Source organism: Cajanus cajan, chromosome 8 (assembly GCF_000230855.2).
Source record: "Cajanus cajan strain Asha chromosome 8, NIPB_CcT2T_4, whole genome shotgun sequence".
In the NCBI taxonomy this organism is placed as follows: Eukaryota; Viridiplantae; Streptophyta; class Magnoliopsida; order Fabales; family Fabaceae; genus Cajanus; species Cajanus cajan.
The window spans coordinates 48,420,768-48,444,898 of NC_138524.1; the positions used below are offsets into that span (position 1 = coordinate 48,420,768).

Here is a 24,131-nt window from a genome sequence, read left to right on the forward strand (position 1 = left end):
TAGAGAATTTGACATGGCTGCACAACGAGATAATTTACCGCTTCGGGATTACTCTGCACCCATAGCTCGTGGGATACCTGGAGGGGAGATGCAAACTGGAGCTACTGTACCAGCTTCTCTGGTGAATATGCTCAAACAGAACACCTTTGGAGGACTACCATCAGAAGATCCTAATGACCACTTAGAGGGGTTCTTGGAAATCTGTGAGACCCAGCAATTTGATGATGAAGTTTCTGATGGAATGCGACTCCGCTTATTCCCACTCACCTTGAGAGATAAGGCAAAGGTGTGGCTAAGAACAGTGCCTAGAGAAAAGATAGCAACTTGGGAATTATGTGAAAGAGCTTTTCTTGAGAAATTCTTTCCTCCTTCTAAAACTAAAGAATTGAGGAAGAAAATCACTAACTTCCAACAAGGCACTGGAGAGACTATTTATGAAGCATGGGAGCGGTTCAAAGGATATCTTCAAGCATGCCCACAACATGGCTTCAACCGTTGGCTTACCATCCAATTTTTCTTTGAAGGATTGAACCAACAAAGCACCATGATATTAGACTCAGCAGCTGGAGGATCTTTCATGGGGAAACCTATTAATGACTGCATGATTATTTTGGAAAATGTAGCCTCAAATCACAGCCAATACAGTGAAAGAGAAGTCACAGCAAGGAAAGGAACTCCGGGACGATATGAAGTGAACAATATTGAGTTACTCTTAGCAAAATTTGATACTCTTAATCAAAGATTAGACAAGATGGAAAAAGCTAAGGTTAATTCAGTGGCTACAAATCAAGTATGTGACCTTTGTAGGGAACAAGGGCACACTGCAGTAGATTGTACCTCAATTTTTACTGGAGAAAAAGAAGATACTACTGAACAAGTGGCAGCTTCTCATAATTTCTATGACACTCCTCGAAGAGAGGAGAGTAATCCATATTCCAACACATACAACCCTGGTTGGAAGAATCATCCTAACTTTTCTTGGAAGAATAACCCAGTTCAAGGAAGTAGCAATCAGCAACCTAATTTCCGTCCGTCCAATCACTTCATTAATGGGGAAGGAAATCCAGTACAGACACCCTCAATTCAACAAAGTGTTTCAAGATTAGAAAACCTTATGGAGAATTTTATCACTAATCAAAAACAGACCAATGATTCAATGGCAAATTCTATTCAAAACCTTGCTGTCAAGGTTGAGAATATTACTCTCCACAACAAGATGCTGGAAAATCAAATTGCACAGTTGATGCCTAGTTCAAACAATTCTCCAGGTAAGTTCCCAGGTAAAACAGTTGCAAACCCAGCTGAAAATGTTAATGTTGTTACTTTAAGGAGTGGGAAGAAATTAGACGGACCTGTGTCTAATCAAAATGATAATATTGAGATTGATGAAGACGCTTCTCCTATGGTTGAAAAACCTGAAAAAGAGAGATTAGAAAAAGAAAAAGTATCTTCATCAAAGCCTCAAACTGTTTATCACCCTCCAATTCCTTTTCCTCAAAGGTTAGCAAGGACTAAACTTGATAGACAATTTGAAAAATTTTTAAATATGATCAAACAAGTGTATGTAAACATTCCATTTGTAGAAGCTCTACAACAGATGCCTACATATGCTAAATTTCTTAAGGATCTTTTAGCTAACCGAAGGAAATTGGATGATAGAGAGACTGTTACATTGATCCATCATAATTTGCCCAAAAAACTTAAGGATCCTGGTAGTTTCTCTATACCTTGTCTCATTGGAAATCTAAGGTTTGAAAAAGCCTTATGTGACCTTGGGGCAAGTATCAGTTTAATGCCTTTATCAATTTGCAAGAAATTAGATATGGGAGAATTAAAGCCTACAGCAATGTCAATCCAGTTAGCAGATAGATCTATAAAATATCCCATAGGAATTTTAGAAGATGTTCCAGTTAAGATAGGTAAATTTTTAATTCCGGGAGATTTTGTTGTTTTAGAAATGGAAGAGGACAAACAAATACCAATCATACTAGGTAGACCATTTTTGGCTACAGCAGGCGTGATAGTAGATGTCAAACATGGAAAATTGTCCTTATCCATTAATGATGAAACAATGGAATTTAATATTGCTAAATCTGTTAGACAACCTTCTCTTGAAAATATTTGCTGCAGGGTTGATATATTGCCTAAAGACATGGAGGAAGAAGTCATGAGATCTATTTTGAGGGATCCCTTGGAGAATTTTCTAGTTGGAGGAAAGCACATAGATCTTGAGGGGATTCAACCTAATTATGCTTGCTTGATCGATTCAAGTCCCCCGTGTAAAGAAAAAGATCCTCTAGTAGAAAGTCTTCTTGAGCCTTCAACAGATTGGGGTTAGGAGGATGTACGCATTTCATTAATTTTATTCCAAAAAAAAAAAAAAAAAAAAAAAAAAAAAAATTTCAGAGTTCCAGAGAGAATCACGACCGTGACTCTAAATCACGGGCGTGATCTTCTCTGGAAAATTTTTTGGAAAACTCCAGAGAGAATCACGACCGTGATTATAAATCACGGGCGTGATCTCCTCTGTTTGAATTTTTGAAAACTCACAAAGAGAATCACGGCCGTGATTTCCAATCACGCCCGTGATTCCCTGCTGAGGCTCAACCGATACAACCCGTGATTTTTGAAATTCCCCTTTCCCTTATATATTTTTCCCCCTCCTTTTACATTCTCACTTCTCTCAAACTTACGAACTCTGCCCATTCTCTCTTTTCTTCTCTCCCAAACCCTAGCTTCTCACTTCTTCTTCCTCTTCTTCCCTCTTCCTCCCACATTCACTCCTTCCGTTCATCCATGGCTCCCAAGCGCACCCGTACCGTTGGTTCGTCCTCCACCGCTTCCGATACCCACAGTTACGAGGAAGAAGCAAGTGAAATTCCGCACCTTCCTCCGAGGTTCTATCGGAACGATGAACAGCGTGAGCGGAACGAGGTATTACGCTTCCGCACTATCCATCCCACCAGGTATCTCGACTTCCCATTTATTCGTAAGTTGGGTTTACGTGCTGATATCAATTTCATGTTAACTAACATTGGGTGGACAACCTTTGCTACCATGCATAATGATGTTGTTTATCCTCGACTAGTTCTTGAGTTCTTGAGCTCTCTCCACACGGAAATATTATCTGGGCCAAATTGTTCTGAAGGTTTGATTTCTTTCCGTATGTTTAACCAAGAACACGAATTAACCCTGGCTCAGTTCAATAATATTTTTGGATTTCCCACTGGAGGGAGCACAAGAACCCCAAGTTCTTTCAACCCTGGTTCTTTTTGGTATAGTTTGACAGGTACAAGTAATTGGGTCGCTGGAAAATGTAATTCCTCTGCTTTCCGCCATCCCGCCATCCGTATTATGCACCGCTTTATTGCCTCTACTATTTTGGCCCGAGGTGATTCTGAAGGAAAGGTTCGTTTGAGCGACCTTTTACTTTTATGGGCTATGATGGAAAACAGAGAGGAGCCTATTGATTCTGGCAGTCACTTGGCACGACAGTTCCAGAGTATTTCCAATACCAGCCACGGTGCGATTGTGAATGGCGGCCTCATTACCACTATAGCCAAACACCTTGGCTATCACGCTTGGCTGGACCAGTTAGAACCACTCCCTGGAAGCCGTACTATTAATTTTGCTACCTGCTCTTCTATGAACTGCATTGCGAAAGATGAAGATGATAAATACTACTTTGTAGTAACCCAGTCGGGAGTGCACCACCAGTTACCAAATCCAACATACACCGTGAAGAACCGGGCTACATGGCAGTTTCCACTGGAGCCATTAGAGGACCTACCTCCAGCAGCTGAGGAAGCGGCTCCTGCAGATGAGGAAGCAGCTCCTGAACAACCCCCTCTACATCCTGGACCTGAGGTGGACAATGCTGCTATCCTAGCAGCTATTCAATCAATGGATAACCGGCTCAAACAAATGGATGAACGCCAGCAGCATTATAATTACATGGTTGATCAAATGTATCAATGGCACATTCAACGGTATCCAGATGATTTTCCACCACAGTGAGATCTTTCTTATTCCTTATTTTACTCTGATGCTTAGGGACAAGCATTTCTTTCTGTTGTAGGTTGGTTGCATATTCATGCATTTTATAATTTTGTCAAAATAATCTATCATGCATTCATTAGCTCTTTGCTTCGGGACAAGCAAATCTTTAAGTTTGGGGTTAGGAGGATGTACGCATTTCATTCATTCATGCAAAAAAAAAAAAAAAAAAAAAAAAAAAAAATTCATGCATATATACATATTCAGTTAATCCCAACTTGAATTTGTGTTTGAAAAGTAAATATTTTTAATGAAATTGTTCGTCTTTGAAAACACTGAATGTGATGAATTGAATCTTGAAGTCTCAGAACAAAAGGTTGAAAAATTAGCTGGTTTTGTGGCTAGCACTTGTTTCTTAGTATTGAGGGTTGAAATGATCGAGAATTATAAAAATAGTCTCTTGAAGATAAATTCTTTTTAATTCGTGCTTAAAAGCTTTTGGGGGGTAAAAAAAAAAAAAAAAAAAAAAAAAAAAAAAAAAAAAATCACCTAGCACCCCTTTGAGGTCATAGGTTAGAGGGAGAATATTCTTAACCTTAGAAAACTAAGGGAACTAATTAGCTACTGGGGAATTGTTTAGTAAAATAGCTAGCACCCCTTTGAGGCTACGTGTTCTTGAAATTATCATCCTCTCTACACTGATTGGCTACTGGGGAAATGTTTTAGGTGAGACAAAAACAAAAATAAAAATTACCCCTATTTGTGTCACAAGCATTGAAAAATTATTTCTGTTAAATTATCTTCATTTGACTAATGAGCTTTACAAGATTTGACATCATGAAACTCTTAGAAACTAAGAGCTGGCGCTAGTAATGAAAGATTAAGATTCTAATTGGACCTTGTGAGACTAAGAGTGAAGATTTTAAATGCTCAGTTAATTCTTGATGACTTTTTTTCAAAGTGCTAATTATTGTTTGAGGACAAACAAAAGTTCAAGTTTGGGGTTATTTGATGTTGTGTATTTTACTCATATTTTAGCACTTTAATTCACAAGAATTCATAGCATAATCATGCATATCTTTCATGTTTTTAATAAATTTTTATATCATTTTCCTATTTTATGCTTTTCTTGGTATGTGTTGTGTTTTCTCTGAGCAGGATCAAGATTTAAGAATTAAAGAGGAAATGCTGAGCTACAGGGAAAATCACGGCCGTGATTCTAAATCACGCCCGTGATTCACCAGAGAAAATCACGGCCGTGATTCCCAATCACACCCGTGAACGCCACTGACCCTTCATAGATGTGCTCCAGAGAAGATCACGGTCGTGATTATCAGTCACGGCCGTGATTCACTTCGCGTCCCAGCTTTTTAAGTTTTATGTTTTATTTTTATTTTATCTTTGTAATTTTTATCTTGGTAGTTTTACCTTTTTACCCTTTTAGGTTATAAATTAGATTAGGTTAGCCTAGAACCGGGACTTTGGCCGGAGAGAGTTTTAGTTTTTGACACTGGGAGAAGGTTGGGCGCCTGTGCCATCGACTCTAAGGTTTGCTTTTCTTTTATTCTTATTTTCTTGGAGAACTACTATGAACTCCTGTGAGTAGTTTCCCTTTTTCTGGGATCAGGGCTTAGCCTCTGAGAACCTCTTTATTAATGCATTATTCAGTTTCTTAAATTTATTCCAATTCTTGATTTGTTCTTTTATATTTTATATATGAACTTTAATATCATTGTTTTCATAATAACATTAATTAAGGATGAACTGAGAGGAGAACTTGATTATAATTATGATAAACACTTAATCTTAATTTTCATAATCATAGATAATTAGGGATGAACTGAGAGGAGAACCTAATTATCGGAACCTAAAGGAACAGACTTGAGTGTTAAATCACGAGAGTAGATTTAAGCTTTCGAGGAGCAATAGATTAACAAAGATCTTAATGGGTTTAATTGAACGTAATTATCACGAGAGTAGAGATTAATTTTAATTAAACACGTCCTCGTAGCCTGAGAAGGTGCAAGGATTACATTAGGTTAAGACTACCTTCAAGATGGAATAGAATTAATTAATGAAAATAATAATTCAATAATGTTGGAACTCTTTGTGCGAACCCTAGATTCCAGGAAATCTCCTTATCTTATCTTAAAGTTTTATCTTATTCATTAATTGCATTACTATCTCTTTTACCATAAAATCTGATCTTATCATCTCAAAACAAAAATTCTATCTGTTTTAAAATTCAAATTAAAATACTAGTAATTCTAGGTCAAACACGTAGTCCCTGTGATTCGATATTTATTACTTGACGACAACCGTACACTTGCGGTTTTCCACACATCAACTTCACTCCCTCTTATTCCAAGAACTTCAAGAAGGAGGGCCCCTCTTCCAAACCTTATTCCAAAGAAAAAGAGCAAGAAAAAGAAAAATCTTCTTTTAAAGCACCTTCCAAAGATGCTAAAACAAGTGACATCAAGTGTTTTAAGTGTCTTGGCCGTGGGCACATTGCTTCTCAATGCCCAACAACGAAAACCATGATTTTAAGGGGCCAAGATCACTATAGTAGCCTTGATGAAGCTACTTCCTCATCTTCGAGTGATGAAGAAGAAGTTTTAGAGTCCGAGGAAGAAACTTACCCATGTGAAGGAGACTTATTAATGGTAAGAAGGTGATGGAAACTTGTTTGGAGAATCCGGATTGATGTGAATCCTCTTCAAGTTCCTCCCTAGATCTTCGGCTCCTTGTTTCTTCCTAAGCTTTGCTAAGGTCTCCAATGGAGGAGGAGACCTTAGAACCACCACGGTTTGGTGGAGAACTCTCCCAAGAGGCGCCACTCCTTGATGAAGAGATAAGCCTATTCAATTCTCACCACACTCTTCTAGTGAAGGGATAAAAGAATTGGATGAATATCAAAGAGGTTTAGGGACTTTTAGAAGAGAGAAATCTGAACAATATTTCATAAATGAAATCTCAATACACCCAAAAGTGTTTTACAATGAAGGAAAAACGAAAATATAGGAGTAGGAAGCTTGGAGAGCAAGCTAGCCTTAACCATGGTTCACTAGGAACCATGGTAAGGTCTAGCTAACCATCCATGGTCTAGAGGCTTGGAGAGCAAGTTACTCACTTAGCTTGCTTGGTAAGAAAGCTAAGGAGAAGCTTGTGCTTCAAGCTTCTAAGCTTGAGTGTGAACAAGCAATGTGAACACAAATCAAGGTGGGCGGCTCATGGACTTTATTTTACTCCAACTGGTTTTGAAAAAATGTTGATTTGGTTTAGTTAGGTCCATCCAATGTGAATGAAACCTAGCTAAATCAAATCTATGAAAAATTAGGAGTAAAATGAGTCTAATATGTAAAATTTTGCCTAGGCCCATCTCTAGGCCCAATTGCTAGTAACACTCTCTAGCTTGCTAGTTACACTCTCTAGCTTGCTAATGCCACTCCCAATCCTACTACTAGAAAACTAAGAAAAGAGTGTATTTCTAGATTAGGTTAAATGGAGTCAAAGTGTCCAAGTAAATAAAGGAAATAAAGTGCCTCACAAATACAACGGCAAAAATACACCTATACAAGTATCTACTATATACAAGGTACAAGAAATCAAACTATACAATGTATGTACAATACAGACTATGAGACTAAAAAGAGGCCTCCTCTAGCCTCCTAACCATGGACCTAGTTAAAGGCCCAATGGTCTTCAAGTGTGAGCCTCCTTAGATCAACCTTCACCCTTCTTGGTCTTACCTCTTACAAAGGGATCCTTGGGGATTAGATTTCCATCATACCCTCCCCCTTCGAAAGGATTTGTCCTCAAATCCCGTGGTCCTTCCACAAGGATAACATCACCTACAAAAATAAGAAACAAAGCATTAGTAATGGTATATGCATATAATACATGTCAAAGTGCACCCTATGAGGAATCCCTTCTATAGTCCTAACAAGGGTTCTTAGACTAGGAAGGATGGGTTCTCTAAGCATAAGAATAGGATCCTCACTATAGTGTAGTCTAAGTGTAAAACTAAATCCTAAAAATGTTAAAGTACTAAAACTATAAGAAACTAATGAAGTACTCCTACATACTAAGGTATCTTTCCTAAAGTACCCTATGTAGTAACCTAGGCTTCTACAAGAAAACAAAGTGAATATAATAAGGAAACTACCTAGACAACCCTTGATCATAATATATGTTAGATACATCATGGAAGAGGGTGTAAAGAGTTTAGAAAATTCATAGAATCTAATTTGGTCTTGAAGGGAAGTAGTAAAATTAAGTTCAAAGAAGTTTGAACTTCCCTTAAGATCAAAAATAGAAAATAAGACACCATAAGATGTATCTAATAAACAATATAAACCAAAGGTTGGGTGCTTTATTAGAATAACTAAAGAAAGAGAAGTCCTAAATAGACAATGGTTGTCTACTTTGGGAACCACCAAAGAAGTAGCATAAGAAGTAGAACTAGGTGAAGTCCACTCCTTCTTCACAAGACTAAGAACTTGAGATCCTTTATTTTCAAAAGTGTTTAGGTTGTGGATCTTAAGCTCTAAGGTTGTGGCAGCAGTAGAAAAAGAGTTAAAATCTTTGTGAAGAAGAAAAGTCTTTTTGCAATCATTTTGAATTAAAAAATGACTTTCCTTTTGCACAAGATTTTTAGAGGAGACACTATCCTCCTTACTCTTTTCCAAGAGTAGTGTCTTTTTAGTATTAAGAAGGTGAAGAGGTTGTTCAACTAGAAGACATTTCTTGATAGAATGTTTTATTAAAAATTGACTTCTAGGAACAACTTCCTTGGAGGAGATACTACCCTCCAACTCTAGAACCTTCTTTTTCTCCTCTTTTCTTTTTTTTCGATTTCATAAATACTTGATCCTCCAACACTTGTGAAGGTGAAAGAGGAGTCAAGGTGTATTTCTTGCCTAGGTGGACTAGGCGAATTTTGTTTGTAACACCATCATGAATGGCCTTCCTATCATGTTGCCAAGGCCTTCCAAGTAAAATGTGGCTTGCATCCATTGGAATTATATCACATAAAATTTCATCTTTATATTTTCCAATGGAGAAAGGAACATTTACTTGGTCCTTAACTTCTATAGGTCCATCCTCATTAAGCCATTGAAGTTTATAAGATTTAGGATGGGCTATAGTAGTTAGGTTAAGCTTATCAACCAATCTTTGTCTTACAAAGTTATTACAAGATCCACTATCAACAATGAGAGAACAAGTTTTCTTAAAAATTTTGCATCTAGAATGGAAAAGGTTCTCTCTTTGTGATTGGTCTTGATCATTGGGTTAGTTGGTAAGTAACCTTTGAGCAATGAATAGGTCACCTTCACATGGTGCTTCCTTACTAGAACTAAGACTAGCATCTTCTTCACTTGAGGATGATGAAGAAGATGAAGTGCTTTCCTCACTTAGGATCTCATTGCCCCTAATGATCATGGTCTTTTTTGTGGGGCATTGGGAAGCTATGTGTCCCCTCCCTAAGCATTTAAAGCACTTAATAGAACTAGTTCTAGGCTCATCGGAAGGTTTTTCTTTTAGTGGCCTTTCTTTTGAATAGGAGGATTGACCCTCCTTCTTGAAGTCCTTTCTAGGGGTATGAGGTAGATTCCTTCCTAAGGGTAGGCTTTCTCCTAAGTTGTTGTTCTACTCTCACACAAAGTTGAACTAGTTCATTTAGGTCTCTATAGGGTAGTAGTTCAACTTTATCCCTAATCTCTAGGTTTAGGCCACTTTGAAACCTAGCTATGGTGGTTCTCTCCTCTTCCCTAATTCTAGCCCTCATCATAAGAAACTCCATTTGTTGCCTATATTCCTCAACACTAAGGTTTCTTTGTTGGAGTCTTTGGAGCTTGTCCATTAACTCCCTCTCAAAATATGGAGGAATGTGCCTTCTCCTTAAGGCACTTCTAAGCTCATTCCAATATTGAATTGGAGGCTCATGATGAGTTCTTCTTTCCCTTTCAAGGGAAATCCACCAATACATGGCATACCCTTGAAAGCTTAGGGTAGCCATAGGAACCTTTCTCTCTTCACTCACATTGTCGCAAGTGAAGAGTTATTCAACCTTCATCTCCCAATCTAGATAATCATCAACATTGTCCTTTCCATAGAAGGGAGGAAGGTCAAACCTAGGTTCTCTAGAAGAGGTTGTTTCATGCCTAGGCCTAAGGTGCCTAGGGGGTCTTTGATAGTAGCCATCATCATGGTGACTACTATAAAACCCTTCACTTGAGGATGGGTGAGTGTGTGAATGGTGACTATTGGACCTAGATGATCCTTCTTCATGTTTATGCCTATGGGACCTAGAAGGCCCCTCACCATCATGTCTTTTGGGCTTAGAAGGCCCATGACCCTCATTAGCATGGGGTTTGCTAGTCTCACCCCCCACCATAAGCTTACTCAACAATATAGTTTCATTATTCTTTTCATTTTCTATCTCTTTTTTCCTAATATAATTCCTAAGTTCTCTAAGTTCATCTTTAGTGCTTTTATGACTCCTAGGAGAATGATGACCATGCACACTACTTTCATGAGAATGATCACTCATTTTTGCAAGAGAAAGGTTTTCACAAATCTTAAAGAATTTTGCAAAGTGAGTGATAAAGATTTTCACAAAAGATTTTTTTTTTTTTGGTGTAATACTAAGTACTTGGAGGTCTAAGTATACAAGTTTCACTATCAAGGGAGGTGAGCTACAAGGAGCCACTTAATAACCAAGCCTTTTCAAGTGGAAATTACTAAACTTCCTTATACCTTTCTTACAAAACAAATTTTTCACACAAGTAAGTCAAGTAGTTGTGTGTGTGTGCACGAAACCCCTAGTAGGCAAAGGAAGCCTTCTGAACGAACTTAGAAATTAATCAAGTAAAAGGAAAGCAAGTAGAGCATATACTAGTCGTAGGGTCCTAGGGTGGAAGTCCAAGTGACACTTGAAGTCTTTTAGGACACTTCCACAAGTTCTAAACGTAGTATGAAAAACAAGTAAAACTAGGCGTATCCTAGTGGAAGCCCAAATGGCACTTGAAGCCTTTAGGGACCCTTCCACAAGTACTAAACGTGTCTATGAACCTTTATTTAATACTATTTAGGAAGTGGTGGGACTTAAACAATTTCCCAAACAACCACTCCTAAATGTAGGTTTGTTTTAACAAAGGAAACTAAAAGTTAACCCAAGGTAGGTAGGGATGGCAAGGGGGCGGGGCGAGTACGGGTTTCATGATACCCGTTCCCGTCCCCGCAAGTTAAACTCATCCCCATCCCCGTCCCCATACCCGTCGGGTATAGATTTTCATCCCCATCCCCGTCCCCGTCGGGTATCGGGTATACCCGTACCCGTCAATTTTTTTATTTTTTATTTTTTGTAAAAAAAATGATATTTTTAATTTTTTTTTTATTATATTATAATTATAATTAGGTTATTTCTTTATCTCATATTATAATAAATAATCACACATAAAAAATATTAATTTTTTTTAATATAATTAAATTGAAAGTGAATATTAAATTAAAAATGAAAACGGGGACGGGTACGGGTACGGGTACGGGGCGGGTAAGTACATACCCGTACCCGTACCCGCACCCGTACCCGGTCAAACCAGGTATTCCCCGTCAAATTCGGGACGGGTTCGGGTATTACCCGCGGGTACGGGTATATTTGCCATCCCTAAAGGTAGGGTTAAGAAGTTACAAAACAATGGAAACAAAACTAATCAAGAATGCTTGAAGAACTTCCACCAAGGGTGTTTGGAAGCAAGCTTGGACAGCCTTGGAGTCAAGTGAAACGTCCCAAATTGGTCTCCACCAATCCTTCTCTAAGTGTTCCAAATCCGTCACCAAGTTCTTCAAATTCGTCACTAATTTGCTTCCAAAATCCGTCTCTAACTTTGACCCAAAAATTAAAACAAGTCTTGGCTGCAAAAAGAACAAACAAGTGAGCCTTTCTAAGGTGTTTCACTCAAGTTATTTGTACCTCAATCTCCTTCAAGTGTAGACCCCTTTGAGATTAACCCAACATGTCTCAATTAGCCCTTCCTTCCAAGTGTAATGGCTTGAAAAGTATTATATCTCACCAAGGCTTAACAATCAATCAAGAGAGAGTAGAGGCCAAGAAATGAAAACTGAAAATCACAATTTAGAAAAGGCTACACTCTTGTAGGAATTTATGTGACAAAACAAAGAGAGCCAAGAAGACACAAAACAACAATTAAAGGCTAATTTCAAAAGCTAGCACACAAAAGATTAGTCCTAGGAATGGCACTAGAATGGATTACAAAAACCAAAACAAAATTTGTGCTAATGTTTTGAAGGTTTAAAAGTGTTTTTCCAACCACTAGACAGCAAGCAAACCTCAAGAAAAATCACACAAAATTTCAAGGCCAAGTGCTACTAATGATGTTTTGTTTTCACTTTTCTTTTTCTAGGTTTTTCTCTTTTGTTTTCTTTTCTTTTTCTTATATTTTTGTCTCTTTTCTTTCTTTCTTTTCTTTGAATACAGAGAGTAAGCACTTAAAACAGAGGCCACACAATTAGTAAAGAGGTTTCCAAGTGGTGGAGAAAAGAGAAGTAAGAAGAGTAGAAGTGTAAGTGTACTAGTCAAAATTTTCAACCACAAAATATTACTAGTTTTGATACTAGTTTGTTCTTAACTTTTGTACACTTTGATTTTCATTTTCAATACACTTCTAACTCTGTTTTCTTTTTTCAAAACAAGCACAAGACACACAAGGAATTTCTAGTCACAAATTGCTAAGAAACAAATAGCAATTGAAGTTCACAAAAAATTGACTCTAGAACATGTTAGGTCTAACAACATGCATTGGAATCAATTTATGAGCACTCTAAGAATTATTAATGTTCAACCAACAATGACACCATATATGAACAGAGGTTAACACATTTAGATTCAAAAATAAAAAAGGCACAACAAGGATTTAATGACAAGAAAAACAACTACACATGACTCTAAGACAAAACTAGTAGATTAAGAAATGAAAAATGCTTGTATTCTTGTTTCTTTTTAGGAGTTTCTTTTTTTAGTCCGAATTTATAGGAATCCAATGGAAGATGTTCTTACCGTAAATCTGCCGTAGGGATGATTCTCCGAGTAAGATTGGTGAGCCTCCTTCACGGGTACGTTGGTGCTCCAAGATGGGGGTGGTACCTGCAAAAGAGACTCCAATGCTAAAGTTAGGGTTTGTATGAGTGCGAGTCTCGTATAAGTAATGCACGTACCTTAGTGTGAGTTAGGGTTGCATTGGGCCTTGGGCCTTAGATAAGATATGATATGATATGATATGATTGGATAGCGGATCTCGTCTAGACCGAGATCTCTTGAGATTAGTTATGATCTATTTAAGCGCTGAGCTGACGTCATGCAAAGTGCGTCCGATGTCGTTCTCTGCAATTGCCGAGCTCGAGCTCGGTGCGGCGATGCGGATAGTACACTAGCCCCCCGAGCTCCGAAGACTGTAGTGACCTTTCGCGCACGCCTGCTTGTTGAGGTGTCATGTTTCGTGACTGTTCATTTCCCGGAAACGTGCAAGTAGTGCACTAGGGGAAATGAAGGTTATGCAATGATGGGTCGTATTTTTCATAATGGTTTTCCATTAATGTGGCGTCAGACCTGCCCCTAGGCTAACACGTGGCGTGGCCGTTTTGAATTTGGGAAGGACCTTTTTCTCTCTCTCGCGCCTCTTCCCTTTTCACTTTACTCTTTTTTCACTCTTTCGACTTCTTGTGCACATTGGTTCTCTTTGCCTTCTTCCTTCTGCTCGTCCTTCGTCTCCTTTCTCCCCGTTCTTACCGCCGTTTCCGGTAACCCCGTCGTTGTTAGGGTTGTTTTCTGAGGAGGAGTACCAGGTACTTCCTTTCTGCCGTTTTCTTTTTTCTTTTTTTTTCCAAATCTTCTTCGAGTCTTTCTGTTTCTTTAATGGCTGGTGGAAGTGGTGCTGGTTCCTCCGCGCCTGCCAAGGGTAAAGGTAGGGCGCGGGGCAAGGCGACGGCTACCGGGATGGCCGCCGCTGGGAAGAAGAAGGAGGTGGCGCCGCCAGCAGACCTCATTCTAGGTATTCCTGGGTACGACTGGGTTCGCTGTGAGATGGCGAGGGTCCAAAGCGTTTTTCGGTCCTTCCTTGAGGTTAATGGGGTCTTGAAATCGTGTAGGGTTTGTGACCCTTCCATTTCTCGGATGATCCAGCTTGAGCCTTGTCAGGCCGGTGAGGGCGTGTACATGGGGAAGTCCACCGACCCTCCCCATTTTTATATGTACCAATGCTTTTTTAGGGATTTAGGTGTTTGTCTTCCCTTCACTCAGTTTGAGTGTGATTTTTTGAACTTTATCAACTCGGCCCCTTGCCAGTTGCACCCCAATTGCTAGGGTTTTTTTAGGGCCTTTCAAGTTTTGTGTTCAGTGTTAGGGATAGAGGTGTCCCTTCCCGTCTTTCTTCATTTTTATCAATTGAAGATAGGCGTTCCGCCGTATAGCATATTGTCCTTGAGTGGGAGTAGGGATGGGGGTTTGTTTACCCTCTATGCCCAATCATACAAGAACTTCAAGCAAGAGTTTTTCCGGGTTGCTCTTGTGGATGTTGACCCATTGGAGGATGGGGCATTTTACTTCGGCGGGCTGCCATAATTTCCTTTCTATTGGTGCCCCAAACCGTCCAGGTTTCATGGGGTGGGCCAATTGAAACTGACGGCTTCGGAGGCGGCCGCCGTCGAGAACCTCGTCGCGCTTCCTCGTCCGCTGGATTGCAAGCTCGTTCTGTCGCTTGCGAACTCAGCATACAGGGAGAGGGGTCTGGAGAGTGAGTATTTCGTCTTCTTTTAAATTATCAGGGTTCCCGAGCCTCCGGAAGAGGAGATGTCCCCCCTGAAGGTCAACCGAAAAAGAAAGAGGGGCGAGAAGGAGGTTGGGGGGACCTCTGCCCTTCGCGGAATGGAGGAGGTGACCTCGAAGGCTGCAGATGTTGATGCAGTCGATCTCACTAGGAGTCCTCCGCCTAGGGAGGCTTCCCAAATGGCCGCTGCGGCGACTGCTGAGCGAGTTGCTCCTTCTGCTGAGGTAAGTGTCTTGTCCCCTTGGACATTTCTTCTACGTTGATTTGGCTCGGTTTGTTGAGGTATTGTTTCTCTTTGCAGGTAGGGATAGCTGTTGAGGTAGAGGTCCTGGTAACTGAGCAGGTCGCCCAGGCTGCCAAGGTGAGTACTTCGCCTTTTGCTCTTCCCTCTATCTTGTATGTTAGTCTCTTGTTTCTTGACATGAGATCAGTTATTGCAGGAAGGGGGCGCTGTCGAGACCCCGGTGCCTCCAAGGTCGGAGGTGTCAGATGTGGACTCCCCGTTGCTGAGCAGGAGACGCCTGTCTTTGTTTCTGTTGAGGCTCGCGGCAAGGGGCCGAGTGTCGAGGTCCCTAAAGCCGCGCCTGCCACCTCGGGGGCACCGTCAGGTTCGTCGTAGGGGGCTTCCCGAAGTCAGTACATAGCTCACCGCTTCGGGAAGGGCCTCGCTGAGGTGCGACTAGACCACGTGAGTGCATCGGCCGACCTGAATTCGCTGTGGAGCGCTGGGGTGACTGCCGAGAAGTTCTTCCCCCAGGGTTCACTGACCTCGGATGATCAGGAACTAATCGAGGGGGCTGGGCCCATGGAAAGCTTTGACGCCGCCCAGGTCTTCCTGTAGAGGACCATGGCGATTGTGGACCACTGGAAGCATAAGTGGTCCACACAGCAGGAGGATTTGGTCAGGCTGAGGAACCGAGTTCAACCTCTAAGGGACGAGAACAAGGTCTTGAAGGAGGAGAACAAGGTGCTGAGTGCCTCCCTTGGTGAGGCGAGGATGCAGGGCGCCAAGCTTCAAGCATTGAAGGCAGATCTCGCCAGGGTCCAGAAGTCGTTGGAGATTGCCCTGCGCTCCAACGAGAATTATGCTTCCCAGGTGGGCGAGCTGCAAGGGCTCGTCACGTCGTTTCGAGGTCAGGTGCGGAGCTTGGAAGATGAGGCGACGTCTTCTCGGGGTCGGGTTCGCTCTTTAGAGGACGAAGTGTCTTTTCTAAGGGGCGAGCTTGTTGTGGCGGCTGAGGAGCGTCTCCGCGATGAGGTCATTCTCGATGGCAGGGAAGATGAGATTGCCGCCCTGAGAACGGATCTTGCGAAGCTAGAGGCGGAGAAGGCGACGCTGGAGAAGAAGCTTGAGGAGACCGAGCGCTCGGTTCTGATTAAGCATAATAAGGGTTTCCTCAAGGCTGCCCGCCAGGCCAGGCTTCTTGCGCCGGGATCTGACCTTTCTGCCATGAACGTGGAGAAAGTCATCCGCTTCGGGAAGCTTGTCAAGGAAGACGATGTCGAGGACAGCTCGAGCGAGAATGCCTCTGTGTAGGCCAATTTTGTAATAGCTTAGCTACATTTTTTTTGCTTTTGTTTTCCTGTTTTGAATTCAAGTGTGGAACTCTAAAACATTGCTTGTATATGTATATTTCTCTTTGTCTATTTGCGTTTGCGTTTTGCCTTTGTGTTTATGCTTGATTTTTGCTGTTTTGCACGTTTTGAGACACACGTTTGATGTCTGTTGTATGCTTTTACATTTGGTGATACTTTACCTTGAGTTGATCATGCCGAGGTTCGAATTCGACCTCAGATTTTCGTGAAGTAATTTTTCATGAAGGTTCAAACTCGACCTTAATCATATCGAGGTTCGAACTCAACCTCGATCATACCGAGGTTCAGACTCGACCTCATATTTTTCGTTAAGTAATTTTCGTGAAGGTTCGAACTCGACCTTAATCATACCAAGGTTCAGACTTGACCTCAGATTTTAGCATAGAATGTGTTTCGTCAAGGTTCGAATTCAACCTCGGATTTTAGCGTTTTAAGGTTCGTACTCAACCTCGATTTTATGGCAGAATGTATTTCACCAATGTTCGAACTCGACCTTGGGTAAGCGCGTTAAGCATAGAGCATTTTGTGGTAAAATGGTGAAGATAAAAGAATGTGAATAGGAAAGAATGAGTTACTTTATTGATGAAAATATGTGCCTCGTTAAAAACCCTCTCAGCCAAAACCCATTTTTTTGTTTCTTGGGACAAAAGACTGAGGTGGGAAAAGAGTGCACAGCTCATTCGTACAAAGTTTAACTGAAATAAAACTTGAGATGCGTGGCATTCCAAGTTCGCGGTATAGGTTTCCCGCTGAGTTCTTCCAGTCTATACGCTCCATTTTCCAAGTCTTCTGTAACTCGGAATGGACCACCCCAAGTGGGCATAAGCTTCCCATCTGACGTGTCTTTCCGTGCTTCGCCTAGTAATCGCCATACCAAGTCGCCAACTCGGAAAGAGCGAGGTCGCACTCGTGTGTTGTACCTTCGGGAAGCTCGGAGCTTGCAGGCTTCTTCGTGGATTTGAGCTTCATTTCTAAGCTCGTCAACCAAGTCGAGGTCGGCCCCCAACTCTTGAGCGTTCTGCTCGCTATTGTAAACATGACTTCGATGGGATGTCTCTCCGACTTCTACTGAGATCATTGCGTCAGTTCCGTAAGTTAGCCTGTAAGGCGTTTCTTGCGTGGTTGACTGGGGGGTGCAATGATATGCCCAGAGGATGCTGGGGAGTTCGTCGGGCCACTGTCCTTTGGCGCTTCCCAACCGCCTCTTGAATTCCCGGAGGATGACCTTGTTGGCTGCTTCGGCTTGGCCGTTGGTTTGAGGGTGTTCTACCGAGGTCGGAAGATGTTTGATACCGAGCTCTCGGAGGAAGTCCTCGAACCCCTGTGCGATGAACTGTCGACCGTTGTCAGTAATGAGGGTGTGAGGGATTCCGAATCTGCAAATAATGTTCCTCCAGGTGAATCCTTGTACGTTCTCAATAGTGATCTTGGCGAGTGGGCATGCCTCAATCCACTTGGTGAAGTAATCGATTGCCACCAGGAGGAATTTCAGTTGACCTTTCGCAGGGGGGAATGGCTTGAGGATGTCCATTCCCCACTGGGAGAAAGGCCACGCCGACATCATGTGGTGGAGGGCTTCGGGTGGTTGCCGGTGTGTGTTGCCAAACTGCTGGCACTCTTTGCATTTTTGGATGTGGCTTTGGCAGTCCGCCTTCAGAGTGGGCCAGTAGTACCCAGCTCGGAGTACTCTGGTCGCCATTGAGCGTGCTCCGTAATGCATGCCGCATATCCCCTGATGGATTTCCTTGATAACGTAGGCTGCCTGAGACGCAGTCAGGCACTTGAGTAGTGGAGTGGAAACGCCACGTTTGAATAATTCATCCCCGATGATGACGAACTTAGCCGATCTCATCCTCATCTTCCGAGCTTCATCCTTATCTTCGGGCAAGGTCCCTTCTTTCAGGTAGTTCCAGATTTTTGTCATCCACCCTAGGTCCTCATTGTCATTGACATTGACGATTTTATCGTCCAAGCTGGGTGAGTGCAGTGTTTCCTAGATGATGGTTCGGTGTTGTCCAGGTCTTTTGGTGCTGGCGAGTTTTGATAGGAGGTCAGCTCGGGTGTTTTGTTCTCGAGGCACATGCTGTATGGTGAACTCGTCAAAGGACGAGATCTGGTGGGTTGTGATGTGGAAGTACCGCTGCAGAAGAGTGTCCTTTTCCTGGTATTTTCCACTGAGTTGTTCCACCATGAGTTTCGAGTCGCTGTTGCAACTCACTCTTCGGGCTCCGAGGTCATGGGCTAGTCTCAGTCCTGCGAGAAGTGCTTCATACTCTGCCTGGTTGTTGGTCACCTTGAAGCTAAACTTGAGGGATTGCTCCAAGGTGACTTGGTTTGGCCCTTCCAGGATGATGCCTACACAACCACCTTTAGAGTTGGAGGATCCGTCGACATGCAAAGTCCATACCTGGGGTTCCTCGGTAGTAGTCGGCGTGAGCTCGGCTACAAAGTCGGCCAGGCATTGGGCCTTCAGGGGTCCGCGACTTTCATACTGGATGCCGAATTCGGATAGCTCTACCGACCAGGCGATCATGCTTCCGGGGAGCTCAGGCTTTCGCAGAATTTGCTTGATGGGATAGTCGATTTTGACTACCACCTGGTGGCTCTGGAAGTAGGGTCGGAGCCGCCGAGCTGCGATGACAAGCACTAGTGCCAGCTTCTCGATCATTTGGTATCTCCTCTCTGCGTCTTGGAGGACTCAGCTGATGAAATAGATAGGTGTCTGTACCTTTTGGTGTTCTTGTACGATAATTACGCTGATGGCGTTTTCTGCTACAGCCAAGTAGAGGAGGAGGTCGGTGTTGTGATCCGGCCTCTATAGGGTTGGTGGAGTTGTGAGGAAGGTTTTGAAGCTTTGGAAAGCTTCTTCACACTCATCTGTCCACCGGAAGTCCTTTGGCTTCTTTAGCAGAGTGAAGATTGGTCCCGCCTTCTCCGCGAGTTTAGGGATGAAGCGGGATTGTGAGACTAACAGTCCGGCCAGGTGTTGGACCTCTTTCACCGTTTGTGGACTTTGCATCTGGATGATGGCTTTGCACTTCTCGGGGTTGGCTTCGATTCCTCTACTGGTAATCATGAAGCCGAGGAATTTACCTCCCTGAACACCGAAGACACATTTCTCCAGGTTGAGGCGCATGTTGTGCTTCCTGACCTGGGCAAGTATCTCGGCGAGGTTGGAAGCATGATTTGTTGCCGAGGTGGTTTTGACCACCATGTCGTCGACGTAGACCTCCATGTTCCGTCCGATCTGGTGGTGGAAAACCTTATCCATCAACCGCTGGTAGGTCGCACCTGCATTTTTGAGACCGAAAGGCATCACCCGGTAGCAATAGTTGGCGTGGTTGGTGATGAAGGACGTGTGTACTTCGTCAGGTGGGTACATCATTATCTAGTTGTACCCGGAGTAGGCATCGAGGAAACTGAGGACGGCGTGCCCCGATGCTCCGTCGACCAACCTGTCAATGCTCGGCAAGGGGTATGAGTCCTTGGGGCATGCTTTGTTCAAGTCGGTGTAGTCGAAGCACCTGCGCCACTTCCCCGAGTTCTTCTTCACCAGGACCACATTCGCCAGTCATGTGGTGTATCTGACTTCACAGATGAAGACAGCGTTCAGCAGTTTCTGTGTCTCGGAGACGATTGCCTCCCGCCTTTCGTCGCCGACCTTCCTCTTCCTCTGGGCGACTACCTTTGCCTCCTTGTGAATTGCTAACCTGTGACATATGAAATTGGCGTCGATGCCTGGCATGTCAGCGTTGGACCAAGCAAAGAGGTCGGCATTCTGAATGATCTCAGCTTCGAGCTGTTGCCGCAAGTTCGGGTTCAACTGCCTGCTGATCTTTGTGCACTGCCCAGGAAGTTGTCCGATCTGGAGGTCGTCAAGCTCGTCAATGGGGCTTGGTCTCTCATCATGAGAGTCGGATCTCGGGTCGAGATCGGTGATCTCCCCATGGGTGATGTGACCCACAGTGGGAGGATCCTTTTTGCCTGGTTCGCCGGTTGAAGAGATCTTCAGACTCTCGGCGTAGCATTGCCGAGCTGTTTTCTGATTTGCTTTGACAGAGATGATTTTACTGTCACTCCCCGAGAACTTCATAGTGAGATGTGGGGTGAACATTACTGCTCCAAGTTGATTTAACGTAGGTCTCCCAATAATGATGTTGTAGGAGGTGTTGGCCTCCACAAGGAGGTATCGGACCATGATTCTCCTTGTGTCCGGGGATATTCTGAAAGTGGTCAGCAGGTCCACGTATCCCCGAGTGTGAACTCTTTCTCCTGCAAAACCGACTAGGGGTTCTGTGTGAGGTTGGATGAGGGAGTGGGGGATGTCTAACCTGAGGAAGGTCGGCCAATACAGGACATCTGCCGAGCTTCCCTGGTCTATGAGTGTCTTGTGCACCTCCCAATTTGCCAGCTCCACGGCTATGACCATGGGATGGGATCATCCTGGTTGGGACTGACGCCGGCATAGTCATTGTCGGTGAAGGTGATCGGTGATGAACTTTGGTGTGAAGCCGCGGTAGCGGAATAGACAGTGTTGATGTTACGCAGGTGTCTTTTCTGGGCTGAGCTGGTGGCACCTCCCCCTGCAAGACCACCTGCAATTGTGTTGATAACTCCCCGTAGGGGAGCTGATCCTGTTTCATGGCTTACCTAGGCTTGCACTGCTCCGCTGGCGTTCTGCTGAGAACCAGAAGGTTGGTCCGTGTGAGCTCCTGAACCGCGGCCTCTACCTCGTCCGCGTCCACCATGACCTCCTCGGTGTCCCTGTTGTCGCTGGACATATTGGCCGAGATGACCTGCTTGGATGAGCTCTTCGATACGGTCCCAAAGTGAGTGGCACTCTTCAGTGGTGTGACCGTGATTTCTATGGTATCGACAGTGTTTGGACTTGTCGGCGCTGTTGGGGGTGTGACCTGGCGGTGGTAGAGTGAGCAGATTGTTGTTACTGGCCTCCTCCAGGATATGCACCCTGGGCGTGTTCAGGGGAGTATAGAAGTCATATCTCCCCCTCTGTTTGTTCTAGCCGATTTCTTGAACTGGCTGTCGTTGTTGACTTTGACCTTGTCCTTGTGACCCTGTTCCGGCTTCATTGGACCCTTTCCACGAACCTGGTCACGGAATGCGGAGTGTTCATCCATCTGAATGTAGCCCGCAACACGGGCGCGGAGCTCGTCCATGTCGCGAGGAGCCTCGCGGCATAGGCTGTCAACGAATGGCCCGGGCTTGAGTGCCATGAGCATGGCATGTAGGGCGACTTCGGGATTCAGGTTTCTGATCTTGACCGAGATTGTGGCAAATCGCTCCATGAATGCCTGGAGTGGCTCGTCGTCGCTCTGTCTGAGACCGGCTAGGGCGGCAGAGGTGATGTGGTGAGGTCGGCTCGTTGCGTATTGCGTTGTGAATCGCCTGACCAGAGTGCCGAAGCTGTCGATCGACTCAGCGGGAAGCTGGGTGTACCAGTTGAGTGCGGCCCCCTTGAGCGAGGTCGGAAAAGCCCTACATAAAATAGCATCATTGTTGGTGTAGAGGTTCACCTGTGTCGTATACAGGTCGATGTGCTCATCGGGGTCCGTTGTGCCATCATAGCGATCGAGGTGGAGAGGCTTCCACCCCTGAGGGAGTGGTGTCTCCATGATATCGTCCACAAAAGGATGACGGCGGAAGGTTGCTTGACCCCCTGTGACATGAGATGGGGCTCTGCTGACTTCATGGACCGACTTGTTCGTTGGAACATGAGACCGATGCGGGGCAGGTCGTGGATTCGGTGCCCTAGTCGCAGTCCGGGGCTGGTAGAATGAATGCTCTTCTCCCTCGTGGAAGTTGCTTGCTTCAGGAGGATGATCGAAGGGGCGTCGAGGGAGCTGGGCGCGAATCCGCTCGTTTTCAGCGCGTAGCGCTGCTAGGTCAGCTTCATTGGCGGTCCGCATTGCTGCTAGGTCCGTTTCGTGCTGGGCACGCATGTTTCACAGATCGGTGTCGTGTTGTTGCCACATCTGTTCAACCTGGTCGATCAGCCTCCTCAATGTCGCGTCGTTATCCATGGTGGTTGTGTAATTTGCGTCGTCTGTTGTGCGTCTGCTATGGCTTCTGGTGAATACCATAAGCGTGGCCGATAAGAGCTGTCTTGATCAGCCCCACGGTGGGCGCCAAATGTTCTTAGCTGAAATCTGCCGTAGGGATGATTCTCCGAGTAAGATTGGTGAGCCTCCTTCACGGGTACGTTGGTGCTCCAAGATGGGGGTGGTACCTGCAAAAGAGACTCCGATGCTAAAGTTAGGGTTTGTATGAGTGCGAGTCTCGTATAAGTAATGCACGTACCTTAGTGTGAGTTAGGGTTACGTTGGGCCTTGGGCCTTAGATAAGATATGATATGATATGATATGATTGGATAGCGGATCTCATCTAGACCGAGATCTCCTGAGATCAGTTATGATCAATTTAAGCGCTGAGATGACGTCATGCAAAGTGCGTCCGATGTCGTTCTTCGCAATTGCCGAGCTCGAGCTCGGCGCGGCAATGCAGATAGTACAGAAGATAAAAGCAATCCTAAAACATTTAAAAAGACATACAAAGAATACCTAAGGCACACACAAAGATTGATTCACAAGAATTTTGAAGATGAACCAAAAACAAGCAAGACAAAGTGAGTGTGTTCTATAGATTTATAGATGTGACACAAGAACCACTAAAGGCACACAAATACAAGACAATAAAAGGAAATACATGTAGGAACAGTTTAGACACATTTTAACATGATTTGAACCAACAAAACAAGACAAGAAAGCTTAAGAACGAATTTACCAAGGAGACCTAGCTCTTGATACCAAATGAAGGAAAACTTGTTTGGAGAATCCGGATTGATGTGAATCCTCTTCAAGTTCCTCCCTAGATCTTCGACTCCTTGTTTCTTCCTAAGCTTTGCTAAGGTCTCCAATGGAGGAGGAGACCTTAGAACCACCACGGTTTGGTGGAGAACTCTCCCAAGAGGAGCCACTCCTTGATGAAGAGATAAGCCTCTTCAATTCTCACCACACTCTTCTAGTGAAGGGATAAGAGAATTGGATGAATATCAAAGAGGTTTAGGGACTTTTAGAAGAGAGAAATATGAACAATATTTCAGAAATGAAATCTCAATACATCCAAAAGTGTTTTACAATGAAGGAAAAACGAAAATATAGGAGTAGGAAGCTTGGAGAGCAAGCTAGCCTTAACCATGGTTCACTAGGAACCATGGTAAGGTCTAGCTAACCATCCATGGTCTAGAGGCTTGGAGAGCAAGCTACTCACTTAGCTTGCTTGGTAAGAAAGCTAAGGAGAAGCTTGTGCTTCAAGCTTCTAAGCTTGAGTGTGAACAAGCAATGTGAACACAAATCAAGGTGGGCGGCTCATGGACTTTATTTTACTCCAACTGGTTTTGAAAAAATGTTGATTTGGTTTAGTTAGGTCCATCCAATGTGAATGAAACCTAGCTAAATCAAATCTACGAAAAATTCGGAGTAAAATGAGTCTAATATGTAAAATTTTTCCTACGCCCATCTCTAGGCCCAATTGCTAGTAACACTCTTTAGCTTGCTAGTTACACTCTCTAGCTTGCTAATGCCACTCCCAATCCTACTACTAGAAAACTAAGAAAAGAGTATATTTCTAGATTAGGTTAAATGGAGTCAAAGTGTCCAAGTAACCTACCCTAGA

The 24,131-nt window shown here is 43.5% G+C and overlaps 1 protein-coding gene and 1 non-coding gene across 2 annotated transcripts; both read right to left on the bottom strand.

Annotated features, from left to right (window-relative positions):
• Positions 1 to 382: 382 nt before the first annotated feature.
• LOC145950996 (small nucleolar RNA R71) lies at positions 383 to 489 on the bottom strand. The gene has a single exon (XR_014428822.1). It is a non-coding gene; the product is annotated as a small nucleolar RNA R71 (small nucleolar RNA).
• Positions 490 to 18,432: 17,943 nt separating this feature from the next.
• LOC145950479 (uncharacterized) lies at positions 18,433 to 19,107 on the bottom strand. The gene is made up of 2 exons (XM_083061569.1): positions 18,847 to 19,107; positions 18,433 to 18,717 (listed from the first exon to the last, which is right to left on the bottom strand). The coding sequence occupies exons 1-2, from the start codon at positions 19,105 to 19,107 to the stop codon at positions 18,433 to 18,435; spliced, it is 546 nt and encodes a 181-aa protein (XP_082917695.1).
• Between the last annotated feature and the right edge of the window lie 5,024 nt (positions 19,108 to 24,131).